The following is a 22,835-nucleotide window of genomic DNA, read 5'->3' as shown; positions in this document are numbered from 1 at the left end:
TTCAATTTGTTATTTAAAAATAAGGAAGCTACAAATAAATTCCTCAAAATAGAAAATGCCTCATTGTGGGCTTGTGGTTATAAAATGTCAGTCTTGTAAACTTTATCTGGTGAAGAGAAACCAAGCTAAGAAACTTCCCAGGAATGGGGGGGGGTGCCCAAAGAAGCTTTTAAAAAATGTGATGTTCTCTAACTCCACAAACAAGTAGGGATCATAAATTTCAGGTAGCCAACTTTGTACCTACAGTGTATTTGTCCCAAGTCATGTGTTAGGGAGACAAAGGTGAAGAGCTGTGGTTGAGGTTCTTTAGCTCCATGCCAGTTGATTCTGTTGCTGAGTTAGAACACTGTTTCTGCAATGAGTGTCCTACAAATGGTTTCAGCTGATAGGCTAAAGGGCCACTCCCTCCAGTCTGAAGACTCCTGATAGCTGACCTGCTTGAGCTTCTACTAGGAAGTGCCAGAACTCTCTTACACAAACCCGAAGAGAAACTGCAGACATCATCTATAAATAGCTGCCAAATGTATGATAGGGGAATCAAAAACATTAAAAAACCCACTAATCAGAGTAAATGGGTATCACCTTGAAGTTCACATCATCTCTCTGTATCTTTGAATCACTTTGCCACAGGCGTGGCAGTTCAATTTGCAACTGTGTTCAATGTGGTTGAAAAATTATAAAAAATGGAAAATAACGTACACTCAATCTGCTAAGTAAAAACAATCTGTTCAGTTTAATAAGGATCAACCTCATGTCTTTAACTAGTAAGTCCATAAAAAGCTGTAGAGCTGAAAGTGAACTATAATTAGAACCAGTTCCTAAAGCGGAAAAAATAAACTATTAGGCACAGGAAAATAAACTCTAAAGGCATCCACAACAATATCTCTATGGCTCAGTTATCACACCTAACTTTGAGTGTAATAAGGGTTCTTTCAAGTACGCTGCAGAAATGTAGTATATTAAACTCCATTCTGAATCAACATAAAACCAAGCAACAAGCCAAGATGCCCTCACAGCTGTTAGTGGAAAAATGATGGAGGGCAGGTAATTAAAAACATAGTAACTTTGCAGACACCATTTCTTCCCTCCACACATTGAATTTCAGACTAACTCCCCTGGACTTCTTGCTGATAACAGATCCACAGGTCTATGAGGTCCGCCCATAGCTTTAGAAAGAGGCAAACCATTGCTTCCAGCTGGCCTTTTACTTTGCACATTCTAATATGGTTTCTACTAGGTTCTTGTGGAAGTACTTTCGCTCTAGTACTCAGCTATCAGATTACAAGCTTCCCTGAGAAATCCTCTGTGGCACAGGCACTACGGGTAACATAATACAACAGGATCCATAAGGCTTTAAAGATCTTTGGGACACCAGTAACATCTTAAATAATCTATTTGCCAGAAAGCTTTCCATTTTCTTTTTTGATGAGAAAGCAGGATTTATTGAGAGGACAGAAAAGCTCCCAGAGCAGGAGAGGACCCAAGTGAGTTGCCCAAACTTTCTATTTTCTAACCAAAATGATCTTAGTTCAAATCAGTGAAGTTACTTCTTAAAGGCAAGAAAGCAAGCCAGGCTCAGTGGTTAAGCCTGTAATCCCGTGCCTTGGGAAGCTGAGGTGAGTGGATTGCCTAAGCCCGCGGGTTCGAGACCCACCTGGGCAACTTGGCAAGACCTCATCTCTATAATAAATCAAAAAATCAGCCGGGCGTGGTAGCGCACACCTGTAATTCCAGCTACTCGGAAGGCTGAGGTGGAAGGATCGCTGGAGCCCAGCAGGTGGAGGCTGCGGTGGCCGGGAGCGGCCACTGCACTCTAGTCTGGGCGACAGAGTGAGACTCCAACTCAAAAAAAAAAAAAAAAAATAAAAAAATAAATAAATAAATAAAGGCAAGAAAGAAAAAAGTTATCTCCAGTGAGAAGATACCAAACATCAAAAGTGTACTTACCACATGGCTAATCCTAACTCAAGGGTAGCCTTTATCATATAACCATATCTGGATTTTAACTGTTTCCATTAATTCCAGGTTTTCCCAACTGGTTGATTTGTGGAAAAGCTTAAGGGCCTCTACTTTAGGCTTTCTGTAATCAAACAACTCTGCCCAACTAAGCACAGAAAGTTGATACGCAAATGTACTTGCTTCGAACAGAGTAGCCAAATAAGGCCAAAGGTCAATTTCTATAAAGCAAAACACACATAAACACACTTGTGTTTCAGTTTTACCTTTTATCTTTTGGATCTTTACATAATTCTTCCAGAGAGAGAGGGTGATATTACCTATTTTAAACATAGGAAAATGAGGCCCAGAATATTTAAGTGCCTTGTTTGTGGGGCTATAGAGCTGGTTAGTGGCCAAACTAATGGATAGATTAACACTCCTTTCTTTTTTTGAGTGGGTTGAAGTTCTCATCCTGTCACCCACGCTGGAGTGCAGTGGCACGCTCACGGCCATCGCAGCCTTGACCTGCTGGGCTCAGGTGATCCTTTGACCTCAGCCTTCCAAGTAGCTGGAACTACAGGCATGCACCACCATGCCCGGCTAATTTTTTTTATTTATTGTAGAGATAAGGTCTCACCAAGTTGCCCAGGCTGGTTTTGAACCCGTGGGCTCAGACAATCCTCTCATCTCAGCCTCCCAAAGTGCTGGGATTATAGGCATGAGCCACTGCGCCCAGCCTAGCAAACTGTTTTTAAAAGGGCAAGATAAACAGTTTAGGCTTTGAGGGTCAGACTATTATATAGGCACTTATATAACTATTAAAAAAAATGTTAAGCACAATCTTAGCCTTCAGATAGTGAATAAACAGGCAGCTGGCCAGTGGGAGTTAGTGGTCTCTGCTTTAGAGGAATAGCCTTATCTACACATTGAGATGGCTAAGTACTACTCTGGGGAGACTGTTTAACTTTTATTCTGGGCACTGTGACTCAAGGCCTAGAATCCCAGCACTTTGGGAGGCCAAGGTGAGAGGATTGCCTGAGCCCAAGGGTTTGAGACCAGTCCGGACAACGTGATGAGACCTCATCTCCACCAAAAAAAAAAAATATATTAGCCAGGTGTGGTGGTGCATGCCTGTAGTTCCAACTACTTGGAAGGCTGATGCGGAAGGACCATCTAAGCCCAACAGGTCAAGGCTGCGGTGGCTGTGAGAGTGCCACTGCACTCTAGCCCAAACAACAGAATAGCACTCCAACTCAAAAAAATAAAATTGTGGTACAATATATGTAACATAAAATTTACCATGTTAACCATTTTAAAGTGTACATTTCAGTGGTGTTAAGTACATTTGCATTGCTGGGCTACTACCACCATCTATCTTCAAAAAACTCTTTTCTTCCTGCAAAGCTGAAGCTTTATCTATTGGACAATTACTCCTTAATCCCTCTTCATCTACCAGTCTATATTTTCTCTCCATGAACTTGACCCGTATATGAGTAGAATCACACAAAATCTTTGTTTCTGTAAATGGCTAATATTACTCAGCATAATGTTGTCAAGTCTCATCTGTGTCACTACTAGATTGCTTCCACATTATGGCTATTTTGAGTAATGCTGTTATGAACATGGGTATGCTAAACACCATTCAATCTTAAAGCATAATCAAAGCCTTAAAAGAGCTAAACCAAAATGGCCTGGGGGGAGATCAAATATCAAATTTTGATCTAAGAAAAGGAATTAGTATTCACTGATTTATAAATATGCTTTCAGCAATAAGCACTTAACACAACTTGTTTCATTTAACATGCACCATAATCCTATAAAGTAATAATCACACCCCAGGTTTTACTTTTTTAAAATGAGTTGGATTGTTACTCTGTTGCCCAGGCTGGAGTGCAGCTACACGATCATGGCCTCCATAGTGGCCTCCATAGCCACAACCTGCTGGGCTCAGGAGATCCTTCCACCTCAGACTTCCAAGTAGCTGGAACTATAGGTGTGTGCCACCATGCCCAGCTAATTTTTTTATTTATAGTAGAGACGAGGTTTTGCGAAATTGCCCAGGCTGGTCTTGAATTTCAGGGCTCAAGCAATCCTCTGTTCTCTGCCTCCCAAAGTGCTGGGATTACAGGCATGAGCCACTATGCCTGACATACCCTAGAGTTTTATAGATGATCACGGTATTAAGATGTACAACGTATTTAGATACAAGAGGGGACCCCAAAACACCTAGAATTTATTTATAAAAAATAGTGTATTCTTCAATGTTTAAGCTTTAGTCACCTTCAAAGTTGTCTCCATTTGATTCAGTACACCCACTGAGATGCTTTTTCCATGCTCAAAATAGTTTTTGAACTCTTCAATTTTGATACCATTTAGTGCTTCTGCCATTTTTTGTTTCACTTCTTCCATGCTGGCAAAACCTTTCCCCTTGAGGACTTGTTTTCTTTGGGGAAACAAAGTCACTCAGGGCAAGATCAGGTGAATAGGGAGGGTGGGACAGAGGTCATGCTGTTTTTGGTCAAAAACTGCTGAACATTCAGTATGGTGTGGGCAGGTGTGCTCATAAATCACCCATCATGAAATGGGCAAACATGTTCAAAGAATCTCCCCCAAAAATTCACTGAAGCCGAATATAGCCTCTCATAACTGCTAGTTGGTACACTGATGCCAAAAAACCCCCCAAAAATCTAGTTTTTTAGGGGGTCCTTCCTTGTATATAGTGAGTGACATATTCCCAAGTTTTTCATAATATTTTTGCTTTAACTAGCTTTAACTAAGTATAGTCTATATTCATGCATCTGAAAAGTACTATTATTTGGTGGATTGCTTTACTATGCATTAGATACTTGATTAGTTGAGTTAATCTTTTTTTAGTAATTCATCCATAACCAGTATCAGACAGCACTTTTACTTCATACACATAAGAGTTAAGTCTCAGCCGGCGTGGTGGCTCTGCTGGCTGAGGTGAGAGGTTTGCCTGAGCTCACGGGTTCGAGACTAGCATGGGCAACTTGACGAGACCTCATCTCTACAATAAATCAAAAAACTAGCCAGGCATGGTGGCACATGCCTGTGGTTCTAGCTACTTGGAAGGATGAAGCAGAAGAATCACCTGAGCCCAGCAGGTCGAGGCTGCGGTGGCTGGGAGCATGCCACTGCCCTCCAGTTTAAGAGACTAGTGAGACTCCAACTCAAAAAAAAGAAAAAAAAGTTAAGTCTCAAAAGCATTAAAAAAGTCAAGTTTTCTGGATGGATTTGGAGTCGATCATACTCAGTGATCTATCACAGAAACAAAGGACAGTACTACATGTTCTCACTCATAAGTGGACCTTGAACAATTATAATACTTTAAGAAAGGGATTGGCAGTAGAGGGAAACTGTCAGAAGAAGGGGGTGGGATTGGCAGCTGAGGGAAACTGCTAGGGGAGGGAGGGGCATTCTCATCAACAAGGGTACCTGCATAATCAACGTTTGTATATTGTACTCCACATCTTTATAATAAAAAAAAAAGTCAAGTTTTCCTGAGGTAGCTAATAAGAGGATTTTTCTTTATTGAAAATAGATTGCATGCACATGTACTCAGATAAACAGAGCTCCCTGTAGAAGAAGACAGTAAATAACTTTTATGCCCATGAAAGAAAACTTGGTACAGAAAAACCTTCTAAAAATCTAATAATTTCACATTGAAAGTCTTTATGGTCAGATAAATTTAAAACTTTAATTGGCAGCAGAGGGGTGGCACTCAACTAGAAAGACCTCTGTTGGGACAAACTATGTCTAAAAAGATCAATTTTTAAAAAGACTGCACACAAAAATCTGGGATTCCAGCTTCTTTTGAAAAAATGGAAGATACTAATTATGCACAGTGGCTAGGTGGGAGGTGCTTCCAGCCCAACACATGGGCATGAAAGCTCCAGCTCAGCCCTCACCACTCTTACATGAGGTAAAAGCCACTACAGTATTTCCTTAAGGGTATTCTTGAATGTAAGAATGTACTAAATTAGCATACACTTTGAGGTACATTCTGCATATGTTTAAGATGGAAAAGAAAAGACCGAACATTTTATATTATCAAAAGAAATGGGATCCTAATTAGTTTTCTATGTCAAGGACTTTTTTGCAGTAATAACATAATACAATCTGGAATACCTCCAACATAGATTATGAAGAAAAAGCTCTTGGTTCAGAAGAAAAAAAGCAAAAAATAATATGCATTAATTCTATGTCAGGTGACAAATATATTTCAATTTCTACTGCAATTGTGGTACAGAGGAGATAAATAATCTGCCGACCCAGAATTCCAATATAGGTTCACAGTTCCTGGCTTAATAAATTAACACACTGAGATCACTTTAACAAAGGCAACATCAATGCCTTTTATTAGTTTCTGGTTTAAAATAAACCCAAGACAGAGCACAGACATGAATTTTCTGTGGCAGGACTAGTAATACCATTTAGGGAATGACTAATTTCTACTGACCTAAAATATTTCCAATCCCCAATGTCTTCTTTAAAAACAGAAATTAAAGAAAAGATGAAAGCCTCAACATAGTAGATACAATGCTATTTTAGTAGAAAGATTATGAGGAAAAATATACGAGAAAATTGGTAGCTGTCAGACCAGAGAGAGGCTAAAGGAAGAATTCTAATGATTTTAATTCAGGTGTAATGCTTCCTAAATGAAATAAGTATAATTTTTCAGAAAGTGTAAAATGTCATTAGATTCCCTGTATAGCATATGAGAATCTATTCAATTATGACTAGTACTCTACTGCTAGAGTTTTGTTATCACCAGTAAGGTTAGGAATCTTAGAGTAGCCTGGTCACACATTTTCAGGAAACAAGTCCTCAGAAACCAAAAGATATGGGTGATTCCTCTCTCCCTAAAACACGATGTCTTCTAAAAGAAAGCTAGCTTATAAAAGCAAAGTAAAAGGATATAGAAATCCAATCTTGAAATGAGGCAATCAGTATCAGAGTTGCTGTCAAAAGCTTCTATTTATCAATGTAGAAACTGAATGCCAGGTCTTCAGAATTACGTTTTGACTTCTTTATTTCTATTACTGGCATCAACACTTTTCTAGTAAATAAAAATTCATGTAAAATATATTAATAGGCAAAGGGCTAACTGCTGTAATGTATGTTTCAACAAATCAGTTAAACCAATAATCCAATAAAAAATGGAGAAAGGGTATATAATAAAGCAATTAGGGAAAAAATACCAAAAAAAATCACTAAACAATTAAGAGTTAATCTCATAAGCAACTAGGGAAAAGCAAAGTAAAACATTTATTTTTTTTTAGCAAATGGCTTTTAAAAAGTGATAAGAGATGACAATACGCACAAAGGTAAGCAAGTACTTGGAAGGCCAATTTGGCATTATTAATTCACATTTTAAAAATGTAGATCCTTTGCTCAAGTAATCTAACTTTCAGCTATTTATCCTGTAACTAAAGCATATGTGTAAAACTGTATGTACTATGGTGTTTAAGAGACGCCTAAAGGAAAAGGTGGTATCTGAACAATGATGGACAAGATGATGCAGCATGTGAGGTAGTATTTGGAAGGATCATTCTAGGAAACCATTACAGCAAGAACTGAGGCCCTGAAGTAGGAGTTAAAAGGCAATGGGAAACCTGTAATCCCGTGCTTCGGGAGGCTGAGGTGAGTGGATTGCCTGAGCCCGTGGGTTCGAGACCCGCCTGGGCAACTTGGCGAGACCTCATCTCTACAATAAAATAAAAAATGAGCCGGGCGTGGTAGTGCGCGCCTGTAGTTCCAGCTACTTGGAAGGCTGAGCGGAAGGATCGCCGGAGCCCAGCAGGTCGAAGGTGCAGTGGCCGGGGGCGGCCACTGTACTCCAGTCTGGGCGACAGAGTGAGACTCCAACTCAAAAAAAAAAAAAAGGCAATGGGAAGAGTAGTAGAATCTGAAGTCATCAAAATGGCAAGGGAGCAAATCATAGAGAAGACAGTTTAACAGACCACTGTCATGAATCTGGCTTACCTAGACTGTCACCTTCTAAATATCATCACTTTAATTTAATCATAAGCCTCCAAGTGTTTATAAAAACTTCCAAAGAGTTAATTTTCATCCTTCTCCTGAGTAGAATCTATACCAGGAGATGTTAGCTCAGGGTTTATAAATCCTTTAAAACTTTCACAAAATCCTCAGAGAACTAGGGCAATCCCCACCACCCACAGAAAAGCAGTCACCCAAACAACTAAGAATCATTGGCAAAAAAAAAAAAAAAACAGTCCTAAGAGGACACAGTCCTACTAGAAATTAAAAGCAACTGAGAGCCAAGTACAGTGGCCCATGCCTGTAATTCTAGCACTTTGGGCGGTGAAGGTGGAAGGTTTGCTTAAGGACAGGAGTTCAAGACCAGCCTGAACAGCCTAGTGAGAGCCAGTCTCTTCAAAAATTTTTTAAAAATCTGAGACAGAAGGTTTGCTTGAGCCCAGGAGTTCAATGCTGCAGTGAGCCATGATTGTACCACTGTACTTTGTCCTGGGCAACAGAACAAGATTCCAACTCTAAAAACAACAGAGACCTTTTAGTGAGTTTTGTCTTGTCTGGAAGAGACTGTAAGTAACGGATGGCTGGGGCAGTGGTGTGGAAGCCCAGGACAGCTGGCTGCTATGCTATTCAAAGTCACATTACTGCTATATATTGCTTCCACAACATAAAACAAAGAAGGAAAAAAGTGAAGCAGAAAACAGCCTTCAAGTGACTCAATTCCTTTGATTTCTGCCTTTCCCTCACCATCTCCTCAATTCACCTGTTGTGAAGCCCACCACCTATCATCAGAGTTGAAACACTATCCCAAACCCTGAACTTCTGTAATATTTTTCCTTACCACTTTGACTTTAGGCTACCTCTGATCTACCTAATCTATCCACTATTTCTAGCTTAATCTTCCTCAAGGAAGATTCTAATACCCCCACCCAAAAACCTTCGATGATGACAAGCTGCCTTTCAACCTAATTTAAACCTCCAACCTAACTTCCATGTTCTAAGCCTGAAATATCTTTCCAGACTTTTTTTCTCACACCTCCCTTACATATATCATATGACCAAACAGATACATTTGAAACTCAATCCATACTTACGATGTGGCTCAATTGTTACTACCCATTTCCCTTTTCTAGAAATTTCCCTGATCTCTCTGTTGGAGCAACGTGGTAAAAACAAGGGTGAAAAAGACAAAGGGCTTCGAGTCAATCTAGGGTTTGATTAGCCCTAGGCTATGAAACAGCTGTGTTACCAAGTGGAATTAGCTCAACTTGTCTTGAATTTGTCTGTCTATAAAACAATAGAGAGGCTTGGGTGGTTGCCATTGAAATGGAGCCCGGGAAGGTGGTACTGGTCCTGGCCGGACGTTATTCCAGATGCAAAGCATAATCGTGAAGAACATTGATGGCACCTCAGACTGCCCCCAGAGCCATGACCCTGTGGCTGGACTTGGCCACTATCTCCACAAAGTGTCAGCTGTGATGGGTAAGAAGAAGACTGCCAAGAGGTCAAAGCAAAGATCAAATATTTTGGGAAAGTTTATAACTACAATCACCTCATGCCTACAAGGTACTCTGGATATCTCCTTGGACAAAACCGCTGTCAACAAGGATGTCTTCGGAGACCCTGCTCTTAAAAGCAAGGCCTGACGGGAAGCCAAGGTCAAGTTTGAAGAGAGGTACAAGATGGGCAAAAACAAGAGGTTGTTCCAGAAGCTGCGGTTTTAGAATTTTTTTTTTTGTTTCAGTCATTAAAAAATTTTTAAATCAAGCCAGGCTCGGTGGCTCAGCCTGTAAACCCGCGCCTTTGGGAGGCTGAGGTGAGTGGACTGCCTGAGCCCGTGGGTTCAAGACCCGCCTGGGCAGCGATACCTCATCTCTACAATAAATCAAAAACTCAGCTGGGCATGGTAGCACATGCCTGTAATTCTGGCTACTCGGAAGGCTGAGGCGGAAGGATCGCCGGAGCCCAGCAGGTGGAGGCTGCGGTGGCCGGGAGTGGCCACTGCACTCCAGTCTGGGCGACAGAGTGAGACTCCAACTCAAAAAAAAAAAAAAAAAAAAAAAAAATTTTTTTAAATCTCTCCCTCCCAGAAAAAACTATCCCCCTCCCCCCCCAAAACAATGGAGTACCAGTCTACTCCCTTCAGGGACTGGTAAATGAGATGACCTGTATCACGTGACTTCCTTTCTCCTATAAGCACATTTTGTACAATTCTTACAGGACTTATCACAGTTTTCCTAACAGAAATATCAAGGAAGACTGAAATATCAAGGAAATGTAAGTTAATTATGTTATTTAGAAACATGAAGATAAAGAACAAAGAATTAAAGTTGTTGCCTTTGGGAACGGAATTAGGGTGAGGATGGTGAGTACAGCACACTGTTGTGCATCACTCAAATCTTTCAGATTTAAAAAAAGATAATAAGCTTGACTTTACAAGCTACGTACATAGATTATTTGGATAAAATAAAAATTAGGAAAAATAACCAGAGCTGTACCAACATAATAAAACAATTCAATTGGTCACTATTTGGATGTTTGTTTCTAAGCTAGTAAAAACTTATTTCATAAGAGAATTTATCCAGTCTTTGATAACAACACAATGTACTTACTCTCAAATAGAGTAAGATTATCACAGGAATAACATGCTCTAAACTGACTTACAGGGAAGTCATTCTTGTGCTTTGGCCTTGCATGTGTCTTGTGATAAGTTAAACATGCTGATTTCACAGGACAGATTATTGTTTAAAACAAAGCCAGCAATTGTGAATATTATATTGCTTAGCTTGTCCAAGATAAAGAAAATGAGCGAAAAGTACAGAATAGTATCTTTTTTAATGAAAAAAATCAAAACAAAACAAAAAGCCACTACAAACCAGGTGATCCCATAAACTCATTTCTGGGCATATATCCAGAATAATTGAAAGAAAGATTTGGCCAGCATGGTGGCTCACACCTGTAATATCAGCACTTTGGGAGGTCGAGATGTGAACAGTGCTTAAGCTCAGGAGTTTGAGATCAGCCTAGGCAACATAGCGAGAACTCATCTCCACCAAAAAAAAAAATTTAGCCAGGTGTGGTGGCACACTCAGGAGGCTGAGATGGAAGGAATGCCTAAACCCAGAAGTCAAGGCTGCAGTGAGCCATAGCTGTGATCACACCACTGCACTCCAGTCTGGGCAACAAAGCGAGACCTTGTATCAAGAAAAAAACAACCCCCCCCCCAAAAAAAACCCACAAAAAAAGAAAGATCTTGAAGAAATATTTGCACACCCACATATACAGTAGCATTATTCACAATAGCCCATGCAACCCTTATCCCAGAAGGATGGATAAGCAAAATGAGATATACATACATACAGTGGAATATTATTTAGCTTTAAAAAGGAAATCCTGTCACATGATACAATAAGGATAAACCTTGGGACATTATGCTAAGTAAAACGAGTCAGTCATAAAGAAAAACACCGTATGATTCCACAGAAAGTATGACAATGCCAGGAGCTAGGGGCAGGGAAAAACGATGAGATGCTTAATGGGTATACAGAATATCAGTCTTGCAAGATCCAAAAGTTCCAGAGACTGGTTACACAATGTGAATATAGTTAACACTACTGAACTGCACACTTAAAAATGGTTATGATGGTTATATCTTGTTTGTACTTTACAACTAAAAAACTAAAAGCAAAATAACAACAAAGTTAAAATACTAGATAATATTGCAAAAACAAGTAGAGTTTCCATGAAATCATAATTTAAAAAAGCATATCTCAAGTTTATTAAGAGATTGCTCTCCATTCAATAGTAATTACCTGTACATTTGTACAACATGCCCGTCATGGTTCCAGCTGCTACTGTGTTGAGGTCATCTTCTGCACCTCTTGCTTTCTCAATGATAACACCAAATGCACTATAGAGCAGAGCTAAAGGGGAAATGGAAGTGCTCAGTGACAAAAAACACTGATTAAGTGTGGCATTATGATATACAAATCTTAGTTTTTATCCATAGTTCCTGGTTTGTAACTCTTATAGACCTTGCTATTTCCTAAGTGGCTAAAATAAGTTTACCATTAAAAAAAAAATTTTTTTTAGTCAGGGTCTCACACTGTTGCCCAGACTAGAGTGCAGTGGCATGATCACAGCCACTGCAGCCTCGAACTGATGGGCTCAGGTAATCCTTCTGCCTCAGCCTTCCAAATAGCTGGAACTACAGGCGTGTACTACCATGGCCAGTTTATTTTTTGATGTATTGTACAGATAAGGTCTCACCAAGTTGCCCAGGCTGGTCTTGTTGCCAGGCAATTCTCTTGCCTCGGCCTCCCAAAGTGCTGGGATTACAGGCTTGAGCCACCGCACCCGGCCCTAAGCATACCATTTTTTAACTATCTGTCCTTTTGTCTTTGGTTCCTGAAGCAGCTTTGGAACAGCTTAAGAGCAATAATGGTAAAAGTCTTCTGTTATAATGTTGGAGTACTTCACACCTCAGAATCAGGCTTTAGGAACAAAAGTTCTAACTCTCCCTGCCCTCCTTTCACCTGCTCCTTATTTCTCTCCAAAGCAGGACATGAATCTTTCCCCATCTTTCTGTATTGGAGCTGGCTGTAAATAAATTCTGACCTACCTCATCTGACCATAGTCCACAGTACACCCATTTCAGAAGGAGTCCTGTCTCCATCCCCATGAGGAAGAAATGCTATTCAGAAAGGCCAAGAAGAATCTAGACAGAAAGGCCTTGCTGGGTTTTCTCCACTTCATCTATTAGTATTAGATCATACCCTTTCTGTTCCATCAGATTTCTATAGGGTTGTCCATGCTTCAATCATGCCTATCCAATCAAGTCTCTACATAAAAGAGGATAGTGTGAATAAAAATACATCCACATGCTAAGAGGGTGGTGCACCCCCAACTCCAGGGAAATGAAAGTTCCCATGCTTAGGATCCATCCAGTCCTTGGCCTATGTATTTCTGTATTCCTTCATCAGGCTGTTTATTTGTATCCTTTAAAAATATCCCTTAGGCTGGGCACAGTGGTTGATACTTGTAATCCCAGCTATATGGAAGGCTGACGCTGGAAGATCACTCTAGCCCAGGAGTTTGAGGCTGACGTGAGTTGTGATTATGCCACTGCACTCCAGCCTGGGTGACAGAGTAAGACCGACTCAAAAAAAAAAATTTTTTTAAATCCCTTATAATAAATTGGAGAACATAAGTATGTTTCCCTGAGTTCTGTGAGCTGATCTAGAAATCGAACTTGAGGAGTTGTGGGAAGCTTGTTTATATGTGGTTGCTCAGCAGCACAGGCAGAATAACCTGGGGTTTGTGAACAGCATCGGAAATGGGTCTCAGTTTTGTGGGACTGAGTCTGCAACCTGTGTGCTCTGACGCTATATCCAGGCAGATTGTCAAAACTGAAGTGGGAGGACAACCAGCTGGTACCCACGGTAAAACTGATTACTTGGTATGTGGGGAAATACTCCCACACATGGCTACAGAAACATCTTGTGTTGACTGTTGTAGTAGTATGAGAGCAGAAGAAAAATTATTTTTTCAACAGAACAAGTCAGTATGGCATTATATTTAAATAAACATCCAAAAATATACATGGATTCAGTACAACACTGTTTCAAATAGCAAAAACCTGGCAACGAATAAAATGCCCATCAAGAGCATTTGTGTCATCTGTACTGATCCAAAAAGGTGCTTTCAATATAACAGAATATTATAGTCACTTAAAACAAAAACCAGGAAGAATTATGTTCATTAAAATGTAAAGCAGGAAATGTGCCACATGAATACATGATTGACAGGCTATGCAAAGAAATGTTTGGAATCCAGAAGAAAGGTCAACAGTAGATGGTTATTTCCAGAAAGCACCGCTGGGGAGTTCCAGGAAGAATATTTTACATTTTCACTTGTATATATACATAATAGATTTACTTTGCGTTAAACACACACACACGTATTTCTTGTAAGAGAAAAATATACGATTTTTAAAAATGTGAGGTTTGAATCTCAATACATGTAAAACTGTAACACTAGCACCATTAGTTTTAGAAGATCTTCCTACCCTTCTTCTATGCCTTCAAAGATTCTTATCTTACTCTTTCCCATAGCTACATTATAGCTACATTCGATCCTGGTACCAGCAATACACCAAGCTCAGCCTTACATCTCCTCTGTTGTGATATATTTATAGTTCTATGAAAGCTCATCTTCCTGTTCAATTTATTTAACTAAAACTGATCATGAGCAGAACACTGTGATGCATCATCATATGACAATGGGAACAGACAAGATGATCAGTCATCTGATCAGCCTGTCCAGGACTGAGGGGTTTCTTGGAAGTGGGACTTTCCAAGAAAGTCCCAAGCAGATAAGACAGCTGATTGTTCTAGGTACACAAGCAATTAAAAAGGAACAGAGGAGGATGACTATATAGAAGGAAGGGAAGAATGCAGGAACAAACAACACATGGAAGTAGTCATCTGTCAGGATCCAAACTGTGAATCTGACTTTATGGGGTGAAAATGTACTGCTTCCAAGTACCATGACAAGGCTGGGATCAAACCCTATCACAACAGAGGCTTTACCTATCTTTTCAATGAGCTGTCTACATTTTTCCTTACTTAATCTGAGACAATTTAAACTGAGATTTTTCAGACTTTCAACTAAGTTCATAAATTATGAAAACCTTGGCTATTAGGGCATAAGTACCATAGGAGATCTATAATAAGTCATCAGTAATCAAAAAAGCCACTTACTCATAAACAGTATGGTTATGAAAGCACTTGATTCAGACTAAGCACTACTAAATTACCCCTTGCCTAGAACTGCAAATGTTTTCATTATCTACAAAGGACCTATTCTATTCCGACTCTGCCCATTAGGTCCTCAAAATCTGATAGGTAAACAGACTTCTGAACAGGCTATTAACACAGCAAGAGGACTAGAGTCGATTAATCCATCACGTCTCACTATAGAACATTGAACTTTGCCTATTATACAAAGCTTTTTGCTTTGGACCTAAATTATCTGGACTTCATTTAGTGTTTTTATCTAGTACTGTGCTTGGATAGGAGAGCACGCAGTGTTTAACAAGATTTAAAACATTCAGAAATAGTATTCAGAATGAAATTACTACCCGGGGTTATTTTGTCATGTTGCTCATGGTCTTTCCCTAAGTGGTATCTACATTACTCACCAGAATGGATTCAAACCTAATTGTTTCATATCCCAGGACCAGAATTTTGGTCAATCAAATTGTTCATGATGCTTGTACATTCTTTCTTCATGTTAACAATTTATTATCAAACAAGATCTCTACTTACCCAGAGAACCTAGAGTATTTGCCCAAAGTGCCCCTTGCCTAGTCACCAGATTCAGAATCCTACCAGGGGTAGAAAGAGAAAGAATTTGAATTTACTATCATTATTTCTCTAGTGATCTTAAAAAACAATAATAGTAGCTACTTAAAATGCCTAGACCCAAGCCCTAAGGTTTATAAATGAAAGGTTAATATTTTCAAGATTTTGGGCAAAAACTAAGGAAAGTTCTCACTGCTAAATGCAGAAAATTATTAAATACATATTATATGTATAAGGCTTTGGATGACAGCCTGGAATGTATTCTATAAAGAGGTTAACAGAAACTGACCTTGTAAAAAATGCCACTGTAACTATGACAAATTGGCTTCTAAAAGGTTCTTTTTAGGGAGGGGAATATATACTTAAAATATTAAAGAGAATCAAAGGAAAGAATATCAAAGTACAGAATATAAAGTAGAATTAAAGAGAAGGAGTCAGCCACCTAACTATAGCACACGAAGAAAGCACTCTGTGTCTGCTCCCAGACTAGAACTAAGCAGCCAAAGTGAATGCTCAGCACTCTCTCAAGGAAGCACAGTTCTGCCTTGTACCAGTGCCAGACGCCACCAGAACAGTGACGGAGGTAACTGGACGAAGAAGACAAGACATTTCTCTTCCAGCAGTGTAACACCATCACAGGAATAGTTTTGTCCGGACAGCTGACTACTGCTGGAAATTACAGAAGTACAATAACAAAGAGTAAAGAAACTCATTGAGTTTAATTAACTAAAGAACTCATTTAATTAATGCTGTATAGTAACAAAAATTTATTTCTAAAAGGTTGCTTAAAAACATCAGTAATGTTTACAAAGAGAAGTATACTGTTTTTAGTTATATATTTACCAACATTTTAAGTTCAGTATTGTTTTTTCATTTGTAATAAGCTTTTAATAACTATTATTATTTTAAGAAATGAAGCAGGTTGTCTATTCTAGGAGATCTACTTCCAAATTCATATTTAATATGGTGTTGAGGATTTGTCTCAAGATGGGAGAGGAAGAGATGAAACATAACCGGCCATAGCTTATGGTTGCTGAAGAAGGGTTATGGTCCACAGGTATTCATTATACCACATAGTTTGTCTACTTCTGCATATATTCAAAATTTCCCATAATATAAAAAGTTAAAAAAAAAATTATTGAGGCAAGGGACAAATAATAAAAATACTGAAGGATTTAGGCTGGTAAAGCAAGAACAAAGAGTCACATAGTAATAGGAATATAAAAAAACTTAACAGGCCTTCCAGTTTCCCATGGTTTAATTCTGGCACACCTGCTGCCATCTGCTGGCTGAACAATATGTAAAGAAGATGGAATATAAAATGTTCTAAAACAAAATTGTGAGTCATTGAAGAATACATTCTCATAATTCTACTTACACGAAACATAAACGTGTGCAAAACTGAAGGTAGTGTGTAGAGAATATCAAAAGATATCAGTCATGTTTATTTCATAATCAGGGTGAAAACATACATTTATTACACTTTCCAATTTTTTAAATTGTAGTTTCCCTTCTCTGCCAGCTTCAAGTCCCTGAGAGAAGACTGTCTTATTCTTTGGAACTAACTCTGAATTCTAAAATTATTATTTAAAAGTTCTGCAGCTCTCCATTTCAGAAATGGAGTGAAGTCAGTAAAAAGTTCAAGTAAGTGACAGCAGTTCTTGCCATCACTCTTACATGCTGCTGATGTCTTTATTACCATGCCCTATGGTTCTGCATGCTCTTGAACAATCTGACATTTCTATTAGCAATTCAACAATTTGGAAAGCATGTTATATAGGCTTGAAGAATGAAACAAGCATAACTGAGAAGTTAGGTTTGGGTAGCACTAGTTCACTGAGGGACATTGATTCAAGTCACTCCTTTTAAAAGCTTAGAGTCAGTAATCTGACTCCTTCGATCCTTTTACTTAGAGTAAAATTAAAAAAACAAAAAAGCATATAAATACTGCACATTTGTAATTTCAAGGTTGTACTCATGCAACCAACAAGGCAGAGGTTAATATTTAAACATCACTACCTCAAATGGTTACATGAGACTTACTGTACATTTCTTGGTTTGGACCAGGCCATGTTCTGGGTTTCCTTCAGTCCTAGCCGAAGACCATTCATTGCTCCAAATGCAGCGCCTGGTAAATCATAACAATTCATTCAAATAATACAATAATATTAAAAACAACAACAACAAAAGAACAAAACAAAGAAAAATACCCCACCAAACTGCAAAATTGCATCTCTGACCTCTTTTCATTTTTATCTAACAGAAAAAAATAAACGCAAATAATGATTAAAAAAAAAACCCTTGAAACCAACAATCTAATTGCTTTTAAGTTTAATCACCATTAACTATTTGGACTGAGGACACTTAAGGAAAAAAAAATAATACCCACCTGTCATGCAACATCCTCCAATGGTAAAGAAGGCCAGTTCAAATCTGCCCCTGGTTTTATTGGCTCCAGTTGGTAAAATAAACTCATCTGTATCCTAAAGGAGTCGTACAGAAAACCAAGCTGAGTGCCCCTCAGCAATTCTTGCGAAGTGTTTAACTTTTCAAAGTAGCTTTTCACAGTAAAAAACCTTAAACTAACTCAAATTAAATGACAGCTATTCAAACAAAACCAAAACTTCCTACAATAGGCAGGAAAGTGAAATGAAATACAAAACACATATTTAGTTCTAGGAAGGATTCTCATTCAGAACTTTGTTTCCTTCATAATGTAAATCTGATAGATTATATGTAATGTGCCTTAATGATAAATTTGAACTAACAGTGCAAAAGTGTTTAGATAGGACAGCTCTAGAGAAAGGTACTCTGAAAGCTATGAGAAGTAACAGCTGATAAGACTATCAGTCTGGAAGAAGTAACTTTCATTCAGTAGCAACAATTTATTGAGCATCGCCTTATTATGTAAAAAACCAAATAATAAAAAAAATGAGCAAAAACTATTAAAGGACGACAGTTTGGATCAGTTATGTAAAGGCAAATTACTTCCTTAATAATTCTTAACTGTTTGGGGATCACATATCCCTTTGATAATCTTAGAAAGCCTATAGACCCTTTCTAGTCAGTGCATACAAAATCTGGCATGAACCCTGGAAGGTCATCCAAAATCCTAGGGTAAGAAATAGTACTCTAAGAGCAAGATATGATTGATTTTGAAAAATCAATACATCTTTAAGAAAAACAAATTCATTTCTGCCAAGATTTCCATGCAAAAATGGCTAAAATATGTCTCTAAAGGAGAGGTCACACCCTTGGTCTTCACACAGTGTGAAGACCATTTCCCACATCCTTATAGCAAACACTGAATGTTGGTAAACGTGTTCCTGATCAGGAAAACTATAGTTCTGCATTGTTTTTTTAATTTCTGCCTTGTACATACATCCTCAACAAAAATTACACAAGAAGCAAGTACATCCATTCTCATCAAACAAAAATGGTCTGTTGGGCAATAATAAGCAACATGTGAACAGATTTCATATCATGATACACTGTACATAGTTTTGTAGATTTTGAGTGCTTCCTTACTTTTAAACTAATGACATTTACTTTAAAAAAAAAACTTTTATCAATTTAATGTTGGCACTGTGTGTTTATATCTTAGTGGTACAATTTACATCAAGTTTTATACTTATTCACTTTTACAAAGTCATGTAGGTAAAGAAACATATTTAGTAACTGGGAAACTATAAAACTTCTGACCTATACTTTTAGGTTGGTTCAATCATGATACTTGAGATAAGGATCATCAGCATACCAGTTTCACCTCTTCCAGAAAGATGTCATCATTTTATCTAAGAGTTTACTCTGGTATTTATTGCAGAACACAAATTCCCTCAAGAGTCTTTTTTCTTGCAGCAGTCTTTTTCCATAATTTTTTCTTATAACCAGTCTTTCTCCTTAGCCAAAGGCCAGAATGAAGTTGAAGAAACCACAGATGACAGCCTTCACAAACCTTCTCTTGCCTTTTTATTAACTGAAGTATGTTACCGTTCTGATTGGCAGCTTCAGGACATTTGGAAGCAAGAAGGCCACTCTATTAAAGATCACTGCAGTACGACCACATGTCAGGTTTCTGGCATGTGATGAGTCTGGAAGCAGTGGAAACAACTGGTGTCTGAACATGACTAAAATATCCAGTGGGTGATGCGGAAATAAGAGAGGCTTCTTGGCACAGTCTTGGTAGGCTGAAGATGCCAAAATATTCAGGGGCCTGAAGCCGTTTCATGGCACCGGCAAAAGCCGAGGCAGGTATCTTGCCCCCTCAAATACCAATGACTTATTTTTAAACTGTGTTTCTTGTTCGAGGTTTCTGAAACTCTCTATTTGGTAAGGTAAATAAGTATCCTTCAATCCAGAAATGGATCACTAATTAAGAGTAGGAAATTTCTTTTAAAAATGGCCATGATGACCATTAACAAGCAAGCACACGAGCAAGTCAGCACCAATTCACTCTTCAACTACTATAAACAGTTATAAGACCGCCACAAGGGTTGCAAGCAAATGTACATTAATTCACACACAAGGTTGACAACAAAATACTAGTATGTTAATACAATGAATGTAAGAAACATATGGTGAAACGTTCTTGTTAGACTTGTACTGCTGACATTCTGGAACACTAGTGTCACTAAAATATCTTAAGTATCACTGTCTGGTAACATAGAAGAGAAATAAATCCAAGAATGGGCATTAATGTATCTGCCAAAAAAGAAGGCTGAGATTATGCAAAAATTTGTATAATCTTAAATTGAGGGTACCATGGATATGAAAAATATTTAAACTCTCCTTGTTTTTATACCAGATGTTCATCTGGACTAACAAGAGGAAGATTACTCAGTGGAATTTAAAACCATTTCAGTGAGGATGTAAGAGTAGTGACAATACAAAAGCACTAGCAAGAAAAATTACACGTAGGGTATCGGATAAACGTTGCTGCCAACATCACTCTATGGTGAGTTGATGGGCACTATTTCAGATGTCTCAACCTTCAAAAGTATAGAAAAATGTTTCAAAAAAATCTAGTTCTTATTAAGGTATCATCTTTAAATTTAGGTTTTCCACGGTCAGCCTGCTGTGTACTACAGCTATGGTCATACTACTACACTCTAGCCTGGGCACAAAAGACCCTGTTTCTAGGCCAGGTGCAGTGGTTCACGCCTCTAAACCCAGCACTTTGGGAGGCCGAGGTGAGAGGATTGCCTGAGCCCAAGCGTTCGAGACCAGACTGGGCAACTTGGCAAGACCTCAGCTCTACAATAAATCAAAAAATTAGCAGGGCATGGTGGCGCGTGCCTGTAGTTCCAGCTACTTGGAAGGCTGAAGTGGCAGGAGTGCCTGAGCCTAGCAGGTGGAAACTGCAGTGGCCATGAACGAGTCACTGCACTCCAGCCTGGGTGACAGCCAAAAGACTCCAACCCCCACAAAAAAGACATTGCTTCTAAAAATAAACAAACTCATACACACACCACTGATATATAACTCATGCAATCATATAGTTCACCTATTTAAAGCAGACAATTCAATGGTTTTTATTATATTCAGAGTTGTGCAACAAGAATAGAACCTGGTACCCATTAGTAACCATTGCCCATTTACTCCCGACCCTAGACAGCCAGTAATCTATTTTCTCTATCCATATAATTGCCTATTCTGGACATTTTATGTAAGTAGAATCACAATATGTGGTCTTTTATGACTGGCTTCTTTCATTTAGCAAGTGTTCAGGGTTCATTCATGTTGCACCATGTACCAATAATTAATTATTTTTACTGCCAAATAACATTCTATTGTATGGATATGCCACATTTTGTCTGTCTAATAATCGACTGATTAACATTTAAATTGTTTCCACTTTTAATGATTAATGGTACTATGAACACGCACTTACAACTTGTATGTACACAGTTTCAATTCTTTTGGGTATTCAGTATACTTAAGAATCACTGGCTCATAAGATAACTATTTTTAACATTTTGAGGTACTTCTAGACTGTTTCTAGAGCAGCCGTATCATTTTACATTATCACTAACAATGTATAAAGGTCCAATTTCTCTATATTCTCACCAATACTTGTTACTGTTATTGTCTGCTTTTTTGATTAGTCATCTTGGTGAGTGTAAGGGGCATCTCGTTGTGGTTCTGTGATTTGAATTTCTCTAACTTATGACACTGGAAGGCTTTCATGTGATTTTTATTTTTTAACTGGGGTCTCACTGTCATGCAGGTGGGAATGCAGTGGCACAATCACAGCTCACAGCAACCTCGACCCCCTGGGTTCAGGTGATCCGTCCACCTCAGCTTTTTAAGTAGCTGGGACTACAGGAATGCACCACCACACCTAATCATTCTTTTTTTTTTTTGAGTCAGAGTCTCACTCTGTCACCCAGACTGGAGTGCAGTGGCTGCTCTCAGCCACTGCAGCCTCAACTTGCTGGGCTCTGGCAATCCTTCCGCCTCAGCTTTCTGAGTAGCCGGAATTACAGGCACGTGCTACCACACCCAGCTGATTTTTTGATTTATTGTAGAGATGAGGTTTCGCCAAGTTGCCCAGGCGGGTCTCGAACCCGCAGGCTCAGGCAATTCACTCACCTCAGCCTCCCAAAGGGCGGGATTACAGGCTGAGCCACCGAGCCCAGCCTATTCTTTTAAAATTTTTGTAGAGATGAGGTCTCACTATGTTGTCTAGGCTGGTCTTGAATTCCTGGGCTCATGCAATCACCCTGTCTCAGCCTTCCACCAGTGCTGGGATTACAGGCATGAACCCATGAGTAATCAGGTGATTATAAGATGTATGTATATTTCCATGAAGAAATATCTATTCAAATCCTTTGCCCATTCTATAATTGGGCTGTCTTTTTATTTAATGTTTGTACACGGGGTGAGGTCAGGGTCCAATTCTTTTGCATATGGATTCCAGTAGTCCCACATCATTTGTTGAGAAGACTATTTTTCGCCACTTAATTTTTGGTACCCTTGTTGAAAACTAAGTGACTGTAAATAACGTGAGGATTTATTTCTGGACCCTGAATTCATTTCATTATCTACAGATTTATTCTTATGCTAATATCACAATATCTTAATTACTATAGCTTTGTAGTAAGTTTTGAAATTGCGAAGTCCTCCAATTTGTTCTTTTTTAAGACTATTGGCAATCTGGTGTCCCTTAAATTTCCCTACATATTTTATGGTAAGCTTGTCAATTTCTGCAAAACAGTCCTAAAGGATTTTTAATAGGTACGACACTAAATCTGTTGTTTAAAGATTGCTGCTATTTTAATATTAAATTTTAGAAGACTATGGAATGTTTTACCATTTATTTAACCCTTCTTTAATTTCTTTCAATAATGTTTTCTTGTTTTTAGAATGTAAGTTCTACACCTTTTAAATATATTTGTAACTATTTTATTATTATTATTTATTTATATTTTTGAGTCGGAGTCTCACTCTGTCACCCAGGCTGGAGTGCAATGGCATGCTCACGGCCACCACAGCCTCCACCTGCTGGGCTCATGC

At 38.6% G+C, this 22,835-nt stretch overlaps 2 protein-coding genes and 1 pseudogene across 4 annotated transcripts in view; 1 reads left to right on the top strand and 2 right to left on the bottom strand.

Moving 5' to 3' along the window:
• LOC103257516 (mitochondrial import inner membrane translocase subunit Tim23) overlaps positions 1 to 22,835 on the bottom strand; it is a 28,308-nt gene that overhangs the window by 1,162 nt on the left and 4,311 nt on the right. The window contains exons 3-7 of one of the 3 annotated variants that reach the window (XM_021710981.1): positions 17,710 to 17,803; positions 17,364 to 17,448; positions 15,285 to 15,343; positions 11,775 to 11,879; positions 9,579 to 9,584 (exon numbers count right to left, since the gene is read on the bottom strand). In XM_021710981.1, coding sequence (XP_021566656.1) covers positions 9,583 to 9,584; positions 11,775 to 11,879; positions 15,285 to 15,343; positions 17,364 to 17,448; positions 17,710 to 17,803 — 345 coding nt within the window. In that variant the 3' untranslated portion in view covers positions 9,579 to 9,582. Of the gene's footprint in view, positions 1 to 9,578; positions 9,585 to 11,768; positions 11,880 to 15,284; positions 15,344 to 17,363; positions 17,449 to 17,709; positions 17,804 to 22,835 lie in introns of all 3 variants that reach the window. The other 2 variants (XM_008055216.1, XM_021710980.1) reach the window with 2 other exon arrangements.
• The window catches only part of PARG (poly(ADP-ribose) glycohydrolase), a 168,638-nt gene continuing 148,732 nt past the window's right edge, over positions 2,930 to 22,835 (top strand). Inside the window, exons 1-2 of the mRNA XM_021710972.1 lie at positions 2,930 to 2,960; positions 19,568 to 19,571. The gene's annotated coding sequence lies outside the window, so the exon portion shown is untranslated. The remainder of the gene's footprint in view (positions 2,961 to 19,567; positions 19,572 to 22,835) is intronic.
• Positions 19,083 to 20,265, bottom strand: LOC103257520 (annotated as a pseudogene).

Source organism: Carlito syrichta, unplaced genomic scaffold, assembly GCF_000164805.1.
Source record: "Carlito syrichta isolate Samal-C Ts95f unplaced genomic scaffold, Tarsius_syrichta-2.0.1 Scaffold301780, whole genome shotgun sequence".
In the NCBI taxonomy this organism is placed as follows: Eukaryota; Metazoa; Chordata; class Mammalia; order Primates; family Tarsiidae; genus Carlito; species Carlito syrichta.
This window is presented reverse-complemented; position numbering and strand designations above follow the sequence as displayed.